This window comes from Aptenodytes forsteri, unplaced genomic scaffold, assembly GCF_000699145.1.
Source record: "Aptenodytes forsteri isolate BGI_AS27 unplaced genomic scaffold, ASM69914v1 Scaffold193, whole genome shotgun sequence".
Classification (NCBI taxonomy): domain Eukaryota; kingdom Metazoa; phylum Chordata; class Aves; order Sphenisciformes; family Spheniscidae; genus Aptenodytes; species Aptenodytes forsteri.
In genome coordinates, this window is record NW_008795405.1 from 8391216 (window position 1) to 8411981 (window position 20766).

Here is a 20766-nt window from a genome sequence, read left to right on the forward strand (position 1 = left end):
AGTATGTGTCTGCTTCTAGAATTATAACTTAGATCTAAAATACAGAATATTTAGGTTATTTTGAGCAACTGTGAATGAAACCCTTCTGATTCTCAGGTGTCTGCTATAATCTAGATTTCTGGTGTATACTTTTTTTTTAATCATTGGGACAAACTTTTATCTACTAAAATATTATAATCTAAAATTCAAGTCCTCCCAAAGACTTGCATTTTTTAAACATGTGAGCATTGTAGCTTCAGGAAGCCATGAGTTTCAGGGTGGGTATCCAGCTAGACACTGAATACTACTCATATGTAATAGTGTATGGTAGAGAAATATACTTAAACAAAAAAGAAGGCTGTTACTGACAAAGGTTTGAAACCATTGCGGAGACAGTCATTCTAAATCTAATAAATTGTTTCTGTATGTTTGGAATTTTAATATTTTTAAAATAATTTAGTGTTGTCTGTCCCTATGTATGTTTAAATCACAATAGAGATTAGGAAGAATTGTACCATGAGGGGAATTTAAAATGAGCCATTTGAAATTGATACAGATGAGCAGGAATGTTGTCCTTTGGCTTTAAAGAAAACAGTATAAAGATATAACAATTGCAGGACAGGGTTGAAAAAATCTACAGTAGCATTTTTCTTTTTTTTTTTTTTTTTTTTTCTTTCTTGTTCCTTTCCTTCTGCTGGTCTGGAAACTTCACAGCAAAGAGTAGTGGGAGCACTATTATTGCAGACACCGCCTCTAATACTGTAAAGCCGCAGAGGCCCATGCTGTATGAAGGCTGGCTTTTCTAAGTGTGAAATCACCACGCTAATTCAAAATTGCCTTGATATTTGTTGGGCTTCGTAAGAGTGGGGATTGAGTTTATTGATCCAGATTTAGTGTAATTTCACAACAGGGTCCCAAGAAAGTACTCTGCAAATTTCCACATATGCTAATGATTTTCATTTTATTTATTTTCTCAAGACACATTTTGTTGCTTCCCCAACTAATCCTAGTCACTTGAAATTTATAAGGTCTTTTCATAAGGCCTTTGGGGAAATGATATTAAAACATTATTAAAGGAATGATTTGTTTTGCTGCAATCTCTACTAATTAATAGTCAGACACTGTGTTAACCATCTTGTGCAACATGCTGTTGCACTTAAAGTAGAGCTACAGAATGTGGTAGTTACGTATGTAATTGCAATAGTACTCTAACAGTCATTATATGACAGTGGGAAATAAAAAAAAAAAAACAAAGAAAAAACGTGGAAAGCCAGGTGCTGGGCATGCAGGAGGTAAGAAGCCATGAGAGGTAGAATTAAGGGGCTTTTAACATGTGTGGCATGGCTTCTTGCACCCCCCAGTCAGTTTGTAATTATGTCTGCCTTTGTCGACCCGGCTGAAGGCCACTGAGAAGAGATTCCCACTCATCTTGCGTAGGTCCAGCTTGCTGCTGCTTTCGGTGAAGGGTGGAAAGCTGGAGGCAGCCAGTAAGTGTAGAGCAGTAGAGTTACTGCCCCAGAGCTGTAGTGCCTCCAATTGCTAGGAGACGCTTACGTGGCAGTTGCAGACTCTTGAATTGACAGATGAGAAGTAGGATGGGAATGGGAGGACCGTATGGACCTTGATAGCAATAATAAATTTGTAGAAATTGGCTGCACGGTTTTATAATTGATGTTAAGTAAGCATGGTATATTTACTCTGCTAAAGAAATCTTGTTTGTTTTGCTTTACATTTTAAGCAGGGTCTTGGAAACCTTAAAGGAATGCTTTGTATACACTAGTATTTGTAGTAATAGGATACCTCCTGTTAAAACTTGCTCTAAAAATGGTGCAGATTCTTAATTCAGGTGCAGATTTTTAAATTGTAGGTTGTGTAAGAGACAGTGGTTGTGAGCCTGACAGTACAGTATTTGTTTTCAAGGAGGAGATGTAGAGCTTTTAATTCACATTCCTTCATTTTTTGGAACAACTGGTTGATTAAGTTTTGTCAGCATCTACACTTGTCTGTAGAGTTCCCGGTCTATCAAACTGCCGGAAGATTGAATGGCAAACCAAATTCCTCTTGCATTAACAATAGATTTTTGAAATAGTGTGTTCTCATTGACAGGATGATTTTCACACAAGCATAATTCCTTCAATCTATTAAACTTGCATTTTAGTATACTACTAACCACAATCATTGTCTACGTACAGAGTATTTTTCACATTAGTCATTTGATGTCATGATAAAATTCGATCAATAAAACTTTAAAACAAATGGGAGGTTAGCATAGGTACAAAACTGTGGCCATATCTCTGTGCAGTTTAATGACCAATGTAAAGTTCAGACTGATCTAATGGTTTCTTCCACTGTTTAGCTCCCTGAACCAGTGAAAGTACTACCATCTTATCCTGGTGTTTAGATTAAGTTACTTAACTACACTGTTGTACTTCAGTAATAGTATAACATTTAAAAATGATTTTTTTCCTTTATGAAAAAGGTCGCTACAGTCATTCGTGAGTTCTTTGGGGAAAGATTTTCTGCTTTATCTTGTCTGTCAAAATACGTGTTTTCTTTTTTCTAACATTTGTTTTGTTTTGTTTGACACTTTAATAAAGTGAGTGAATACCCAGCTGTTGGCATTCCCAGATGTGGTCCAGCAAGTCCGTTTAAAGGACACTTGAGTACTAAGAGTAATGGTAAGTAACATGTGCTTTCATCAGAAGGTTGACATGGTTCCTTTTATGTGAATTCATTTATTTTATGATTAAAAAGTTTTTATAATTAAAACCTTTGCATTGAGCTCAATTGGTGAAGTTTAATAGTACTTACATTTAGTATGCATTACTGAAAATACTTTTGAGGAGAGAGTTTTGCCTTGACACTACTGCTAGCTAGAAACAGCAAGATATCCAAATATATATATAGATATCACATCTATATTAACTGGAGTATAGATATGGTTACTGCTTTAAAGAACCCTTGAGGTTAAACATATTCCTTTACAGTCAGTAGTTTACATGAGCTAATATACGCTTCTGTGCCATACTGCCACCTCAGACACTTTTTTCAAAAGAGCATGGAATGGAGAAACAGGAAGTTTCCATGCTGATGTTTTCATAGTTCAACTTCAGCCAAGTACTTATGTAGCTATTTATTGAGTTAATGGCTCAGTGGGGAAAAAAAAAAACAAAGGAGACAGGCTGATTTCATGTGATAGTAGCTGCTAAAGAAAAATTACTGCCATTGAGCAAAGAAGTTAAGCACACAGTAATTTAAAGCTGGTGGCTTTGAGTTGCAGTTAATAACTGTTCAAAATTTTAGTATTCTTCTGCCTGCCTTTATAATGTTTAAATATATTTTAATCTTACAGCTTTCTGCATTGACTCCTCCCGAAGTCTAACTAACCAGTACCTGATCAGAGATCACATGGTGTTTCATTATAACAAAATCCTTTCAGCCAAAAGGAAAAATGTCCATATGTGAATGAACTTTTTACCCCCAGATTTAGCTCATTCTTTCAGAATAGGCTCATATCAAGAGGGAATGAATTGGACTGTAGGAATTGTAGTTTTCTTCCTGTTTCGTACTCAGACTGATGTCAGCAAGGAGATATGGCCGCTACTTAATACTACTTTTGTATTATTGGAATGGGAAGTTTTGGATGAAAACATTTTCCTTAAGTGCTACCAAAGATACTACTTTAATTTTAGGGTACTTTGTGCTGTATTCTCTTCATTCTGCTTTTGATGAAATAATGAATTATGAAATAATATGCTGAACTTAAAATTACAGAGATAGTCACAATAGCAAGCATACAGAATTTATTTTAGGAATGAGTGCAGAACATCTTCAGTTAAACTCAGACCACTATGTCTTGTCTTTTTTTCTTTTTTTTCTTTTATTTAAAAATGTTCATTATCTTCTGTTCATCTTTCAGTCAATGGCACTAGGTAGTTTTAAGGACTTTGAAAATTGCCCCATGTGTTTGCAAATGAGAAAATCCTGTTAGTAATCTGTATTATTGAGCACTAAATATGTATATGATTTTTTTCACATATTTTAATCTTAGAAGGTACTTATATTTATCAAAAGACAAATATTATGAAATCTGGAACTTAAAAGCTTATTGAACTCATACATGTTTGTATGTTTCTTAATTATGGTGAGATCCTGATCAAAAATCTTTCAGATTTAGAAATGTGTGTTTACTCCACTATGAGCTGACAATACCCCGTTGTCCGTGCTATAATTGAAAACAAACTGTATTACAGCCAAAGTTATTTTTTAAGGCTATATAAGGAGTATGAAGTACTGTGTTTAAAAAGTTAATATCATGCACAGAGCTAAGAAAAGTCTGTAGATAGTTGTTAATGTTGTTTACAGTTTACAGCCTATTTTCATTCTTCATAGCATAAACTTGTCTTGGGGATCTCAGTCCTAAAGATATTAATGCTAGGGCTTGGCAGGATGTCCTGAGTATTTAAATTAAATGCATAAAAGTTTGCAGGATATGAGTTGCAAGAGAAATGTTTTTTGAATGCTTCCGAAAACATTGTACACTGTTTTTCTAGGTATTTTCAGAAATAGGATTTTGGAGTTGGTTCTGCTGATTCTCTTCATCATCCCTCCTTTTCTTAATGTCTGCTTTAAAGAGAGGTACACTGGGGCTTCAGATTCTGCCAGAGTCCATGCTCACAAATATGCTGTCATCTCTCTATCATGTAACATACTCGGTATCCTCAGTTGTGCAGTGAAATGCCATCAGCACAAAGTCTATAGAAACCTTTTGTAAGGAATCTTCATTTAAATGATGATTCTTCCTTCAAATATATATTTTACTTTAACATCTTTATCTCAAAAATTCTCTGACTGTATTAATATCAATCTAATGCTTTAAATACACAGTAACTAGCATATTTTAAGATAGAGAAAAATTGCTGTGTTCTAATTAAATTAGTCTTTGTTCTGTGTTGTTTTATTGCTACATTTTTCTAGCCACCACAAATACTAAGTAGATATTGAATCACTCACATTTATTTTTTTTCTTATTTTCAGCAGCTGTAGACTGTTCTGTGCCCAAAAGTAGGTTGACCAGCATCAAACGTAAGTATCTGTGATATGTTAATTCTGCAAAAGCGTCTGTAAAACTAACTTAACAAAACAAAAGAGCCAGAGGAATAGAAGAGTAACGATAGAATATAACCCTTAATAAAGCGTTCATGTACCTGCTTGTTTCTTCAGCTTTTCGCATACTGCTCCAGCTATTTGTAAGAATCTGCAGGGAATGTAATGCTAGTAAGATCGACCTAGTCTGTTAGTGATTAGTTGTGCTTAGGATCACAATTTTGCTTAGGATTCTTTTCATCCACACAGTTAATGGAGCACGTCAGGAGAATTTCAGCATTTTCTCTCTCCTTTCTTCTGATATGATGTGAGCTTGAACTTTCAAGAAGAGAGCTTACTAGTGCAAGGTCAAGAGGAATTTTGGGAATGTGGGCACCTGGGGACTGGGCCTGAAACTTTTCATTCCATTTCGCAGAAAACAGAGCCAGTTACAAGCACGCAGCCCCACAGTCTGGATTAAACTGCAGTTACTTTTTCTGGGAGTTGTCTCATTTCTTAACGCTGTTTAAAGATATCAGTACTGTAGCCTTACTTCATAGTGTTAGCTTTCAAATCATTGATTTCTGGAATACTAAATGAAGTGTATTAGTCAAAGGGGATAAATAGCAACTGTTTATTAAAATAACAAACGTGTATTTCTGTTATCTGTCTTTTTCACTAATGCAATTAGAGAAAGTTCTTTTTTTCTCTAATTCAATATTTAGTTACAACTGCTGAGGTACTAGAAAAAATTAAAGTATTCTTTTAGGATGGAAAGATAAATCTTCTGAGGACAGAATACTTTGTGGTTAGTCTCAAATCCAGTCAAACCAGAGTGATACTGCCTTGTAAAATGATCAGAGTAACTAGAGCTGATGCAGGAAATCAGCCATCCTTTTGGCAGAAAGACTCAGTTTCATTAGAAGTTTTTTCAGTACTTCTGCATAATGGGTTGAGACTGAATTAAGCAACAAGCTGCACCAGGGTTAAAGATGCTGTATGTGGGCTTGCCTTTTCCTGCTTTCAAAAGGTGCAGCACAAGCAGCAATAGTATGGCAGTGATATCTAGAGTCTGCAGATTGCAGTAGGAATTTCAGATCACCTGTTCTGCAGAGTCATCTGAAAAAAGTCTTCCTTCTCATGCCCCAGCTCTACCAAGATTTGCTTTGAAACAAGCATGAAAATACAGGGTTGGTGTAAGAAGAAGATTTACACCTACGTGTTTGTGTAATAAAACTCTCATGTAGCTTTTCTTTCTGCATCTGCTAGAATCTTTCTTAGATTCCCTAATTAACAATTATTCTTCCATACCTTTTCAGGTCTTGGGTCTTTCTCAACACCAACAAATGCCCATTTATTTTAGAGTCTGCTGTCTTTACAGATAAAATGCTTCTGAGCTGATAGCTTGTGTGTTTCAAGCCAGAATGAGTTTCCCTGAATAATGAGTTCATTTTGGGAGACAGTGACAGTGCCTTAACCTTAACAGATAATTGTCATGACACTAGCAGGTGTGCTCTGTAGTGAGGAAATTTCCATTTCAGATAGCAAGGCTTTGTGCAATATGTTTCTCTTTCAGTTCATCTTACTCAGACCAGTGTCTGACTATGTAACACTGTCCTGGTCACAGACAGAGCATTAATCTCCTATACAGGGTGTGACGGAAACATTTCACCTTTGTTGCTGCTTTTGTTCTTACCCATCTGTTTGGTAAAATTGGTACACTAAATCCTCGCTAAATTGCTCTTTCATGTATTTTCAAACTGGGCTGGAAAAAGCTGCTGCTGTGTTTTATCTTATTGGAATGTGCATACAACCAACACAGCCCTAGAAGATGCTTCCTGTTCACAAAGGTAAAAAACTTGAAGCTAAGGAAAAAAAAATAAAGCCTTTGATTACAAAAAAAATTCTTTAATTTACCTACTGTTATTCTAGCCTAAGACTTGGGAGTGCTCATTGTTACTTAGTTGAAATTTATTATATTCCCAAAATAGAGCTAGCTCATAAGGTGAAGCTGAGCGTCATAGTTCAAGGACCAGGATCCTAGTCAGTAGCACAGGATTCATTTGGAAGAAATGTTGGACGTACTTCTCGGTCTCCCAGAACTGAGTATCCAGTGTGGTTAGAGCTTTTTATCCTTAGATTTAGCTAAGTTCTAAAATATAGTTTGATTGCTTGATGTTCTGCACTGAGAGGAATTGTGCAATTATAAAGTGACAATGAATTTGCCATTTTTAAAAATCTGTTTAACAAAGCAATAAATAATGTTGTATTTTTTTCCCTAAAAGTGGCTTCTCAAGACAGTATTATGTCTCTGCCCCAGATTTCAGGTTTTATTTTGTGAGGTGCTTCATGTTCTCTAATAAAAATGAGAGTGCCGAGCGAAAGATAGAAAGCAAAGTAATAAAGCAAACTTATGTAAACAGTATCTTTTTATTAGAATATTCCTCAACGTAGTGTTTTACTTTGCAATGCTGAAAAATGTTCCCAATTACATTTTCATCTTAAATTGTCTGCATAAAATGCTACAAACACTTAGTTTTCTTGCAGTAGAAGATTCCCATTTTTTTTCCTGCAAGAGCAAGAGAAATGTCTCAACGTCTGATTTCACTGGAGTTCAGCACTTCCCCCAGACACAAAGCTAGAAGTTATATAGCTTGCTTGCTGCTTCTGTTTACCATTTCTGAAGAGGGTCTTTCTACCCGATAGAGATGAGAGACACTGGTTCATAGATTTCCCGTCCAGTGATTTCTCTTCAACAGCTCAGTCTGTATGCATTGTCATTTCTCCTAATGTTTTGGAAGCTCAACTTCTGTCATGTACCTGCCTTCATGGAATCACAGAAATGTTGGTTGTAAGGGACCTTCGGAGGTCATTAGTCCTCCTTGAGCGTCCTGCTCAAGATAGGACTTCTGCCAACACTAGATCAGTCAGCCAAGTCTTGGAAGCCTCCAGGGATGGAGATTCTGCAACCTGAGTAACCTGTTCCAAGGTTGCAATACCTACGTAGCTAAAAGATTTTTTCCAGATGTGAGGATTAGAACTGAATTTACTTGAAAGCATTTGTCCTGGTAATTCCGGTTTTAAAAGGCAAATTTTGGATGGTGGAATATAAGGGGTTTAGATGCCATAATTGAAATTGTGGTTTCGTGATGGTCAATGGCAAAAGTGTCTCAACTACAATAGGTTCAGGATTTTCATGTATGCGTTTGTATCAGATACTTAAGATTATCCTTTCTTAATAAAAATCTTTGAGGATTAATATCTATAAACAATGTGTGCATGTAACTGATATTTTTTTTCTGACCTGCTTTCTTCATATGTTTTGTCAGATGACTGAGATCACTTTATAAACAGATAAGAAACTCTGAGACACAGGCTGAAATTTGTGCAGAGTTAGCAAAGGGATAATTCCATGGGGCACATCTACTTTCAAATTCTTCATTATTGGTGTCACTGCCTTCAAGGTATTTAAGGTTAAGACTACTCAGACATCCCTTGTCCAGTATCTGCACTATTCTTATAAACTCTAGATGTTTAGAGTGAAATTGAAAATTATTTCAATTTATTTCATACCTAAACTTAGAGTGGTTGGGTTTTTTTCCTACTGTTCTATGCATTGTTCATCAAGAACTACAGATTTCTGTACTGTAATAATAGCGCAACCAAATGTTACGTGTTCAGGTGTTAAGCTTAGTGCAAGGTATCATTTGTAGTGTCTCTGGCAATCCACCAGAGAATAGTTCTTCTTCCTCTGACTTTTATGAAACAGATTATGTGGATATGACAGCCAATAGCTCAGGCAGTAAGAGTACTGAAAATGTGCTAATGAAGAAAGTAAGGGAAAAGGATTTTTAGAATATTTTCAAACCAATTTCTTTTTTCTTGCTGGACATGGGGGACACAATTTGTCCAGGCACAGTTGCAACATCAATATGACTAAATATCAGGGGAATCTCTATAGTCGAGGGGTTTACAGCTTTATTCTTCCAGTAGTTCTGTGCCTGTTATTGCCTCAACTGAAGCATATTATAACTTTTTTCTTTTTGTGTTCCTTGTCTTATTACTTATTGCATCCCAAATAAGGTTTCCATTCCCCCTCTATTTCAAAAGAGATTTGGGAAGGGGGGTAAATTTTCAGTTTGAAATGCTAAGATTTATTAATAGCATAGAGTTACAAAACAGAATTCCTGCAGATAGTGTTAAAAAAACATCCCCTGAAAATGTGCTTCATGTACTGCTAAAATAGCAAGTGAGTATTTCCCTTTGGGGTTTTTGCCACGAATCAATCATTAGTGTTTAAGAATTAAACATGATACTGTAGTTGGCATTCTCCCTGGCCAACTGAATGTGTTCTGTCCTTAAAGTGGATTTAGTTTCCACTGTTCTTTTCCTGGTATCTTAGCTGGCAGCAAAGTAGGCAAGCTGCCATGCCACTGGGCTAGGAGTGAGCATGTTCTTGTGTATTAGATCAGCCTTATTGACTTAAAATAGTTGTTAAAATGTGAAACTTCTTGAAATGTGAAACTTCTATGTTCAGTATTAGTCCAAGCATGTTGATTGATACCAGTGGCCATTAGAAGTCTGTGGTTGTGGAATTTGTGCCAGAAAACTTGACAAAAGCTATGCCAAGTAAGACAGCTGCTGCTACACATGCCTGGTTTCTAACAGTACTAACTTTTCAACCCATATGTTTAGAGGTTTTTCCACAGGGCATATTGATAGTACAGCCTGAACCCAGTGATTAGTGTGCTTGGGAATGCAGGTCTCTCTGATACCGGGGCTGGGGGGAGAATAAGAAGAAAACAAAAAAAGTATTCTGAGAAGTTACCCACCAAAAATCTGTTTTAGCCTGGTGGAACTTGAATACTTGGGGGGGGCTGGGATTGAGAGATGGGGAGAGACAACAATTGAGACTGATTAGTAATGTTGTTTTTCTACTTTGGGGGGGGTTAGGTTCAAGTAGAAATGTCAAGAAATAGATATTCTTATATAATTCTGTACTTAAATTTTAATTTTTCATGTGATCACATATTTTACATTATATGTCCATCTTTTATGCCATGAAAAGCAGAAATCTATGAAAAACTGTTTTACCTATTTTGTTGTTGCTGCTGTTTTACAGGAAGCTTTCACAAAATCTCCTCATCTTTGATTCTTAACTTCTCTGAGTCTTGTCCTTACATACGCATTTCTGAAAATGAAAGTTAGAAGCAGCTAATATAAGTTCTTTAAAGGTCAAAAACTCAGCTAATTCTAACATATATGTTTTCAGAGTTCAAGTATGTCTTTGGTCATACCAGATATACCAGATGTTCTGGTATATTTATCAAGTCTGAATTTTTGGAGAGCAGGAAAACCCACTGTGTGTGTATAAAAAAAAAAAAAAAAAACCACAAACAAACAAAAAAACCCCTTTATGAACCTGTACTTCTAACTGTAGTAATTTTACTTTCTTTTTGCAGAAGTTATTTACTTTAAAATTTCTTCTACAGAAAGGTTTTCTTTCTTTTTTTATGAAAGGTAATGCATTTTAGGTATGTATTCAGTACATCAAAAATACATTTTTCACAGAGTTTGTAGTTGCGAATAGACATTAGATCATCTAGTCTGACATCATGAGTTAAGCAGACCAAAAATTTCATCCAGTTGTGTTAATATGGATCTCAACAGCCACACTGAAGATGGTAAGTAAAGCACAGAAATAAGAAAGACCTGTAGTCTTGACCTGTAAAGGTCAAGAAATAGAGAAAACATAATTTCCTTTTGTAGTTGTTTCAGTAATTAATCATCATCATTATTATTGAAAATGTGTCCCTGATTTTTAATTGAATTTACCCAGGTTTACCATCTGTCCGCTGGGGGGGTTGTTTTTATACCATTTTCCACTATTACTGAGGATCACAAAATAGCTGTAGCATACCAGAGAACCAGAATAAAATTATACTTTCCACTTATTCTCAACATTAGCTTAGTACATGTCTGAATTGTCCTTGGGGGCTGCCCCAGTGGTACGCTGAGACAAAACCCACTCTCCAAGCCCGCCTAGAAGCCAGATGGACTTCTCTCTGGGGTACACGAATGGAGGTTTAACTGAGCAGGCTCAGAAGTTTTCTGCAGCGTTGGTGCAGTGTTTCACAATTTCCATGTAGTAGGCTGTGCACAGGCTGCTGTATTCTTCATATGGCTGACAGAACTATCTACGAGATGTCTCTCGGATGAGGACCACATACGGGGATCTGAGGTGGATGGATTTGGGATAATCCTGTACTTCTAGCCTCTCCCGAAATTCCTCTGAAGGATTCGTGTCTCACTGTTAGGCTTTATTTCCAAGCTTTAGCAATGGCCAAATTTTGCCATTAGTAGCTTTGCCAAGCAGTACCACATTTCTGAAGTACATACCCTGATACAAACATTACTTTCTCTTTGATACAAGAAAGGCTGTAGTATCAAGCCCTTAATAAATCGTCTGTCACCTTTTTTTGTGGTGATTCCTCCCTTATTTGATGAAACAGTGCTACTGATAATGGATGTGAAGAAGGACTGCAGAATCGTCTCTTAGAGTTAAGAAAATTAAAATTTCTGTGTTAAGAAATTTAGATTCAGACTTATGAGAAACCCAAACTTCACACCCAATGGCAAAATTCAATTTGCATTTGATGAGATCTCACCCCAGGTGCTAAAATGATGGTGTATTGGGGATTTGTGTAGAGCTAGGAAGCTGGTAGTAAAAATTCTTACAGAAGGAAGAGCTTGCTTGCAGAAGTAATATCACCAACTGATATGTTGAATGCTTTAATTATGGTCACTGCAGGCACTTCAAGCTCAGCAGAAATTAAGTTGATGTTTGCATTGTTTATCTAAGAGAATTCATAAGGGAAATAATAACCAGAAGTGTGTTACTGCAAAAATAGGTGATATAAAAACACAATGGAGAAATGCTCAGTGTTGGACAATTCTTTTGAGATACATTGTTCTGCAAGCTGAACTCAATTTAAATCTAACTTACTATTTCATTGTCTGCCATCTATTGTTTACATCAAAAATTAAATAACTTGAAGGTTAACTGCTAATTGTACTGTGATGTGACATGATAAATTTAGAGCTTGGAAGTTCAGAGCAAAGGACAACCACTGGCATTCCAAATCATACTGTCCTTACAAGCGCAGAGCTTTCAAGCTGCTTAGGAGTGTGGTATGTATGATTATTTTGTTTCTTCCAGGTTTATGACATTTGTTTTATAAGTCTAAGCATGTGTCTAGAAATACTGCTGCAGCCTAGGCTTAAGGAAAAAAGAATCAAGCTTATAGAGGGAGGATTCTAACAGGGAAATACAACGATGCGATCTCTGCTTTGGAAGTGTGGTGTACTCTGTGAAAGGGTATTTGCCTAGGCAAAGGGGTTACTTCTATGACAGACTGATCAGCGTTTTATAGGTAGCTCTTTATGGAGAATGCTACAGTTTAACTTGTAAAATTCATGGTCTTTCTTGTGCTTCCTCTCATTGACAACAGAATTAAGAGAACAGATTCATGGAGTGGGTGCAGTAAGTTATGGAATGTAGTTTCACAGACTCTGAATTTATCTGATATAAAAAAAAATCACTACTTTATATTCTAATACATTTTCTCTTTACTATACTATAAATCTTTGTGGTGGTTTTGAGCACAGCAGTTAATGAGATATAATTAATCTCAAAGTCTCTAATAAGACTTTAAAAGGAACTCATGTTATTTGGATCTATAGACTGTATTTTTTTTTTATTCCTAAACATTTAGTTTTCCCTTTTTAAAGAGATGGGAAAAAAACCAGTGGTTTTCTTTTTTCTTTTATTTGTCACAAGATACTTATTGTCTTGAACTTTTCCCGAATTTAACTCTACAAATGTGATGTGTTTCTGGAGCCAATGTACAGTAAAAGCTACTTGCAGTGAAATTATTAAGTATCTGTTAACAAATGCAGTTGATGTTTAGTTCCCGCTAGTCTATGACAGTATGCCACGGGCATTCTTGTCAAATTTAGTTTATTAACCTCACTGAAAACTAAAGAAGCTATATTTGTGATTGATTTGAAGCAGCAGATATCCTCAACAGTGAGCAACCTTTCCAATTAACAGATAAATCTCCCTTTTAAAATTGCATGTTTCTTCCTGAATGTTGGTCTCATTCTTTCTGCGTTTAATATATTCACAGCTGCACGACAAGTGGTTGTGTATGGCAGCCTTAAGTATCTTCAGCTCCCATAAGTCGTAATATTGTAATTAGTGCCTCAAAGGTTCAGGCCATTTGTATGATACCATTTTGTGTCTGGCTAAAGTCAAATGGAAAGACTGGATTCTCCAGTCCCTGCTTGGGGAGAGGACATGTGAAGTACGGGGAGGTAGGCAGCATGTATGTTTTTGTGTCTCTACCCGTAGCCTTGTCTGTGTTACTTGCTGACTGCCTCAGGGCTATCCTAACTTACATCTAGCTGTCTGTTTACACCTACATTAACTCTTTTCAGAAAGAATTTCTTTATCTCTTGCTTTGCTGGTTACACAGTTCCTAGCTTTTACAGCCAATCTAGCTTGAAAATTCCCTAATTTGGCAACAAGATGGGTACACTGCTGGGATCTTCTGCCATTCTGTATGTCTACTCTGCCTTTCAGTACGCATGAGTGACTTCATAGCTTTTGGAACGCACTTAATGGATTAGCTGAGCTAAGCTCACTATATGACGGGTGCAAGGCAAAGACCTTGTATTTCCCATGCAGGTGACAGTAGTCCCAATGGGTCATTCTGACATCCAAAGATAGCCTTAGCTGGCATACGTACTGTTCTTTCTTTCTTTACTCATGGGCAGAAGCCTTGCTTTGGCTGATAAGAGTTGTAGCACACAGTCCTGGAGGTTTGTAGTAGTTGGCTTTTATAGCTTTGAATGCCACCAGTAAAGGCAGAGTCTGTCCATGTATGTCAAATCTCAGACTTTATCCTGTAAAGAGCAGAATAAGGACAACATGAGAACTCAATTTTGAAACAATAGTCACGCTGCTTTGCGCTTTGCCCAGAAACTCATGTTAAGTCATGGTATGCAGGTAGAACATGCAGTAAAGTGATTAAGCCTGTCTTGTCTTAGACAAACCCACTTTCCACCTAAGCACTTGAACGTAAGGAAATTTCTGTTTCAGGCATCTACTTGCACTTACAAAATGAGACACCCATGCTTCCATATGATTTGCATTTTTGCTTTGTAGAGCTCTCGTTCATTCATTGTTTCCTTAGATATTTATTCCACACTCATTTCGGCCATCACCATTTTACGTGAGCAGTAGGCAAGACTGGAGTTTTTACAGCTTCCATGTATGTGCACACACAGACACACTCTGTTGGCCCAACGTGAGTAATTAATCTCAAACATATAAAACTTCTGACCCGTAGCTAATTTTTGAGTGCTTGTCTATAACTTTTAAGACAAACACATTTAGAAATAATAGTAATTTAGAGTAGCCACATGAGAATAATTTAGTGTAGGAAGAAAAATACTGAGTTTTAATTATTTAATGGTACAGTATATTTTTTCCTTCTGTTACAAGGCATATTTTTAATTCAGAGTTGTAGAATTTAGCATATCTTAACTTCAGCTAATGTTTTTCCAGTAATAAAAGCAACTTCATATTGTAAGTACTCTAATGGAATATGCTGAAAAAATCAGCAGCCATAAAAGAAATTACTATGTATTTTACATATCAATTGTAAGAACTGAAAGAAGGCGAAAGAGGGATTTCCCTGAGGAATGAGAACAAGGATTTTACATCTGAAAGAATCATTTCTAGTTTAAAAGGGGACTAAAAGGTTTAATAAAGTGAATACACATAGTTAAATAATTGCTAGAGATTAACATGTCTGTAGCGTTAACGTACACAGATTAATGTATTTCAAAGGTTGATTAAATGTCCTCAGATTGCTGTAGTTCTCAGCTGTCTAGAAGAATGTACCATACCAATCCACGAATCCATTCCGTGCGTTAAGTATAGTAGTGTGTGTGAAGATTGGGGTCTACTGGAGTATGATATAAATACATTATGAAACTGAAGACGAAATCCACAAAGGCCTTTCTGTCTGTCAAACAAACCATTCATACACTTGCATCTGTGTTAAGTGAATGAGAAATGCAGTCAAGAGTTAAACCAGGTTTCATTGTGTATACAGACTTCAAAAGTGTGCTTGCTTCTATAAACCCTCTTCTTTCCCATTTGGAAATGAAATTATTAATGTTTTTCATCAGCCTCATTTGGATTTTTCAACTTTGTGAACTTCATCTGTGGCACCTGGGTGCTCACAATACACAAAAACTTTGGACTGTATCATGTAAGGTATCAGATGTAGGTGACTGACAGCAAACTCGAACACAGAAAACTTTCCCATCTTTTGGGTTCCTCTCTTTATCTGATGGCATAGATACCTAACTCATCTTCTGTGCTGCATGGACACTGTGAACGAGGTCTTGGACTGCAGACCAATGTAGACTGATAACAACTTCCCCTCCTGATCTGACAGTGGGCCTTTCAGTGTTTGCCTTCTTTTTTCGTTCTTGACGTGAACATCCTTGTTTTGCCATGGATTTCTGTACTTGGGAGACTATTCGCTATTTTTCCATGGTGTGAGCATGGATTTTTTACATGTCAAATTTACTAACAGTAAATGTGTTTTTTTCCTGAAATACTGGATGAGCGTACAGTCAAAGGAGTTCTATCTGTAAAAAATTGAGAGCAAACTTGTGAGTTTTTGAGCAGAGTGCTCTGTTAGCAGTACTGATCTTGGAATTCCTGCATAGTGGTGGATTAGTTGTGAGATGAGAATACTTCAGGGAAGCTAAGGTACAGCTTCAGCTAAGATACAGCTTTGGCTACCGGCTTACTCTTAATATTTTTCTTCTAAGAATAGAGGTAATTTTTTATAATTGCTGTGTGTTGGAAGTGGAATGTATCTCAATAGTCTGACTTTGCTGAGCAATTGGAAACCCCTATGACGTTTTCAAATCGCTTAGGAGAAGAAAAGAATAATATTTCAGTTTGTGTCTGACAAACTTTGTCTCTTTCCTAAGTTGCTGACCAGCAAAGAAGAGAGAGACTGAAAAAGAAGGTAGCCAGGTGTGAAGAGGAACTGAGTGTGGGTAAAGCTGCCTCCCGATCCAGCTCAAGAGAGAGTGGAAGGCTGCTGCCATCCTTTTTTGGAAAGGTAGGTATTTTAACTTTGTTTAGCAGATACCATAGTCTACTTGCCTCCCATAATAACAGCTGATCACTGCTGTGCAGCAGCTCTAGAGGGAGGGCTGGCATATTTCAAGCAGCAGAAAATAGACAAGGGTCTTCCTGGCCTCTGCCCAACACCAAATGCACGTCTCGGCCTTCTGATAAAGATGGCAGGTATCTGGATGAATAGTGCTTGTGGTAAATTCAAGCTCTAGTTACCCTTGAATTCTCTTGCTTTCATCTCAGCTGAAATTCCCAGTCCTCTCTGTCACTCCAGAGCTTTCTACCGTTTCCTAAGGCAGAACTCTAGTTACCACTAACCTTCCTAGCAGAAGAATTGAGACTCTTCTATTTTTTTTTTTTTTTCTTCCTGTACCCAAAGTCCTACTTTGGAAATACGTTTAATATCTAACAGTATACTACATGCTCAAATTGCAGTTATTGAAAGTGAAAATAGTACTTAAGCCATCAAAATATGTGCTTTTCTGTCTATATACATAGGTTCACTTATTTTGGCTGGCATTTCATCCAGATATGTGGTGTATATTTCCAAATAATAAATAAATAAATAGCCTAATAAATTACATTCTCTTGTTCATCACTGTAAAGGAGCAATTGCAAGTTAAAACAGAATGATGTTTTAACTCTGATTTTAACAGCAGATGCTTCATATGTTTTTTAAATATCTGTAGAGGTAGAGAACATTTCCAAGTGGTACAGAAAACTCACTATTAGTTTCCTTCTTGTGTGACTGGTTTTTGCAGCAGGCAGTCTGAGTGTGACCTTATTGCAGTGCAGAGAAATAATGCTTTGAAATTCAGTACGTGGCTCTTAGTTATGGATGAAAGCGCAGGTGTGCATAAGAAAAGTGAGGAAATGTCATATTTAAAATCCACATTTTATTTATTAATACCATTTCTGTCTTTCCATATTATTTTCTGCAAACTGGAGGCAGGAGAAAGTTCCTTAAATTATTTCATCGTGAAACCAAGTAAAGTGTGCTTAAAATGTTCACTGTGCTTAAAATAATTACTGCATAAATTCTCAATTTTAAAATGAAAAGATACACTTGTGGTCTTTAATATAGTATTATAACAGACTGTCACTTTTTTCCTTTGTTTTAATCTTTTGCAAAACAAGGACTTTCTAAAATAATATCTGTCCCAGTTCTTCTAATTACTTACAGGTGCCTTCCCACCAACTTTTGTCTTGAAAGTGGAGTCTGTATCATGCCAACAGAAACTGCAGCTTTCCTTATGTTTGCTAGACTCAGGGTATAATTCAACAAACTGTCTGAGTTTGAATTTCAAGTTATCAACTGAAAAGTATATTTTAGAAAGTGATGTTGGGAGACTTGCCAAATTAATGTTTAACCACACATAAAAAGTAATTTTTGGATATAATACTTTTTTTGCCTCTAGGTTTCTTTTTTAACTTTACAAATGCAAAGAGTAATCTTCACTAAAATACTATTTGCCACTCTGTTAATCAAATCATTGATTGCTGGACTTACAAAATGTGTTTCACTGTAGTATAAACAAGAACACCAGTGAGTCAGTAAGAAGTGAAAATCTGTATGTGAGCCTTTTGGTGGAAGGGTAGGCTGTAATTGGGCTGTCATATTTTTGTGCTAAAAAAAAAGCCCTCTTTAAATTTTACTTCATTTGCCACAATATACATTGATTTCCTATGCTTGTTTATACACCAAGGGAGGATTCTTCTACTTCAATGATTAGATGTCCTCTAATGCACTGTGAGGATGTTAGCCATTCTAATTGTATTTCTCTAGCCATCAGGATATAACAATAGGTGACAGTTGGAAAACAAATTCTGAGGATGCCTATTAAAGCATATGATAATGTAGAGGATTTTTGCCACACAGTAATCATATTATTGCTGTCACTGTTGCCATTAGGAAAAAGCTGATTATACATCCTCTATTTGTGGAACTGCTCCAAAAATTGTTGTGTTGAATCAGGATATTCCTGGGTTGGGATGAGATTCAGCACAAATTTGAAGCAGTCAACCTTGGAATACTCCAGGTTTCCAGGGAGGTAATGGCAAGAGTGGAATGTGGTCCTGTGCTTAATAAGCATCTTACAACATTATAGGAGGAATGTAAGAAAAAGAGACAAGTAGAATTCTCCTGGCTTTGCCACTGTTACATTTAAATGTAAGAATACAAAAGTTAAAAAAATTACTTTCACAATGCATAATTTCTTGCTTAATAAAATGTGGCTCCTGTAAAATGTATATCAATTTAAGAGTAACATACATACATATATATGTATATAAAAATATAATAACCTTTGTAACTCTGGCAAAGTCAATGTCTGACTAGATTATAGGCTAAATACATGCTAACCGGCTTTGATGTATGCACCTGACTTTCTGTTTTCAAAAGGCTTCATTCATTAGCATTTACTTTCTATGCATTCTGGTAAGTCTGGTGCCTTTATTTCATCACTTTCATTTTTCATGTAGCTGCATTTATTATTTAACGCTGCAATAGAGCACAGAAACTGTTTTCAATTGAGACTGCTTTGTGCATGGTAAAACCAAAAAGAAGTAAAAATAATTCATCTAAATTATATAATATGTCCTCTAAATTATATAATATGTTACACATTTCTTAAAACCTCTGTGATTTAGTCAGTGTATTTTATTACACACTGAGCCAGCTATGAAACTGAATAGCTATAATGTGTCTTGAAGCTGACTGGCCTGCTCTTTGCCTGTTTTGTACAAGGGTTTAAATGCACAAGAACAGTGAATTCTTTATCTGTTATATCTAGTTATAAATGCAAAGTTACTGTAATGTGAGAATCTGCTATGATATGTAATGAACTGAGAAAGTTACTTCTGTTGTGGTTACCTAGATTTCATTACTGACTTTTTGAAATAATCAGTTATTTTAATCAAAGAGTATTTTGATCACAAAGATAAACATACTCCATCTAGAGCTGTGGGTTAAGATGTTATGGGTGTTTACAGTGCATCATGCATTTCTCTACTTTTAGCAGAAGACCTAAGTGAGAAGCTAAGGAGTAGGCTCATTTTCAAATGGCACAATGGAGCAGTCTTTGGATGGGATCGCTAGCAACTAAATTACTTCAAGGACAGTAGTTCATCTCACAGTCAAGTAGAGGAGCAGGGAAAGCATAAGATGTCCTGGGGACAGCTGTACTTCTCTTCTGCTCCTCTCTTTCCATGTAGCGTAATAATGATGGTTGACACCATGTATCATGGTGGGTTCACCCTCAGTAAGTTTGCAGACAACACCAAGTTGGGCGGGAGTGTTGATCTGCTCAAGGGTAGGAAGGCTCTACAGAGGGACCTGGAGAGGCTGGATTGATGGGCCAAGGCCAACTGTATGAGATTCAACAAGGCCAAGTGCCGGGTCCTGCACTTCGGCCACAACAACCCCATGCAGCACTACAGGCTTGGGGAAGAGTGGCTGGAAAGCTGCCCAACGGAAAAGGACCTGGGGGTGCTGTTTGCCAGCCGGCTGAACATGAGCCGGCAGTGTGCCCAGGTGGCCAAGAAGGCCAATGGCATCCTGGCCTGTATCAGAAATAGTGTGGCCAGCAGGACTAGGGAAGTGATCGTGCCCCTGTACTTGGCCCTGGTGAGGCCGCACCTCGAACACTGCGTTCAGTTTTGGGCCCCTCACTACAAGAAGGACGTTGAGGTGCTGGAGCGTGTCCAGAGAAGGGCAACAAAGCTGGTGAAGGATCTGGAGAACAAGCCTTCTGAGGAGCAGCTGAGGGAACTGGGATTGTTTAGCCTGGAGAAAAGGAGGCTGAGGGGAGACCTCATCGCTCTCTACAACTACCTGAAAGGAGGTTGTAGCGAGGTGGGTGTCGGTCTCTTCTCCCAAGTAACAAGTGATAGGACGAGAGGAAATGGCCTCAAGTTGCGGCAGGGGAGGTTTAGATTGGACGTGAGGGAAAATGTCTTTACTGAAAGAGTGGTTAAATATTGGAACAGGCTGCCCAGGGAAGTGGTGGGGTCCCCATCCCTGGAAGTATTTAAAAGACGTGTAGATGAGGCACTTAGGGACATGGTTTAGTGGGCATGGTGGTGTTGGGTTGATGGTTGGACTCGATGATCTTAGAGGTCTTTTCCAATCTTAATGATTCTATGATTCTATGTGTGAAAGTTAATCAAAATAGGATGATAAACTACAGATATGGATGCTGAAAGGGCTGCTAACTTTGTGTGTCTTTGTGAATATGTAATTTTTAAGCAAGTATTTAGAGACTTACTTAGACTAAAAGCTTGAGGATAGATAAGCAGCACATTTGTGGGTGTCCACTCATTTATCTGTGTCCTGGTTTCGGCAGGGATGGAGTTAATTTCCTTCTTAGTAGCTGGTACAGTGCTGTGTTTTGGATTTAGGATGAGAACAAAGTTCTCAAAGTTGATAACGCACTGATGTTTTAGTTGTTACTAGTTAATGCTTACACTAGCCA

The 20766-nt window shown here is 37.0% G+C and overlaps 1 protein-coding gene across 1 annotated transcript in view; it reads left to right on the top strand.

Moving 5' to 3' along the window:
- The first annotated feature begins 1262 nt into the window (after positions 1-1262).
- Positions 1263-20766, top strand: part of SPATA7 (spermatogenesis associated 7) — a 35677-nt gene continuing 16173 nt past the window's right edge. Inside the window, exons 1-6 of the mRNA XM_009280942.1 lie at positions 1263-1271; positions 1382-1466; positions 2577-2657; positions 3332-3422; positions 5015-5064; positions 16144-16277. Of these exons, the coding sequence (XP_009279217.1) occupies positions 1263-1271; positions 1382-1466; positions 2577-2657; positions 3332-3422; positions 5015-5064; positions 16144-16277 (450 nt within the window). The remainder of the gene's footprint in view (positions 1272-1381; positions 1467-2576; positions 2658-3331; positions 3423-5014; positions 5065-16143; positions 16278-20766) is intronic.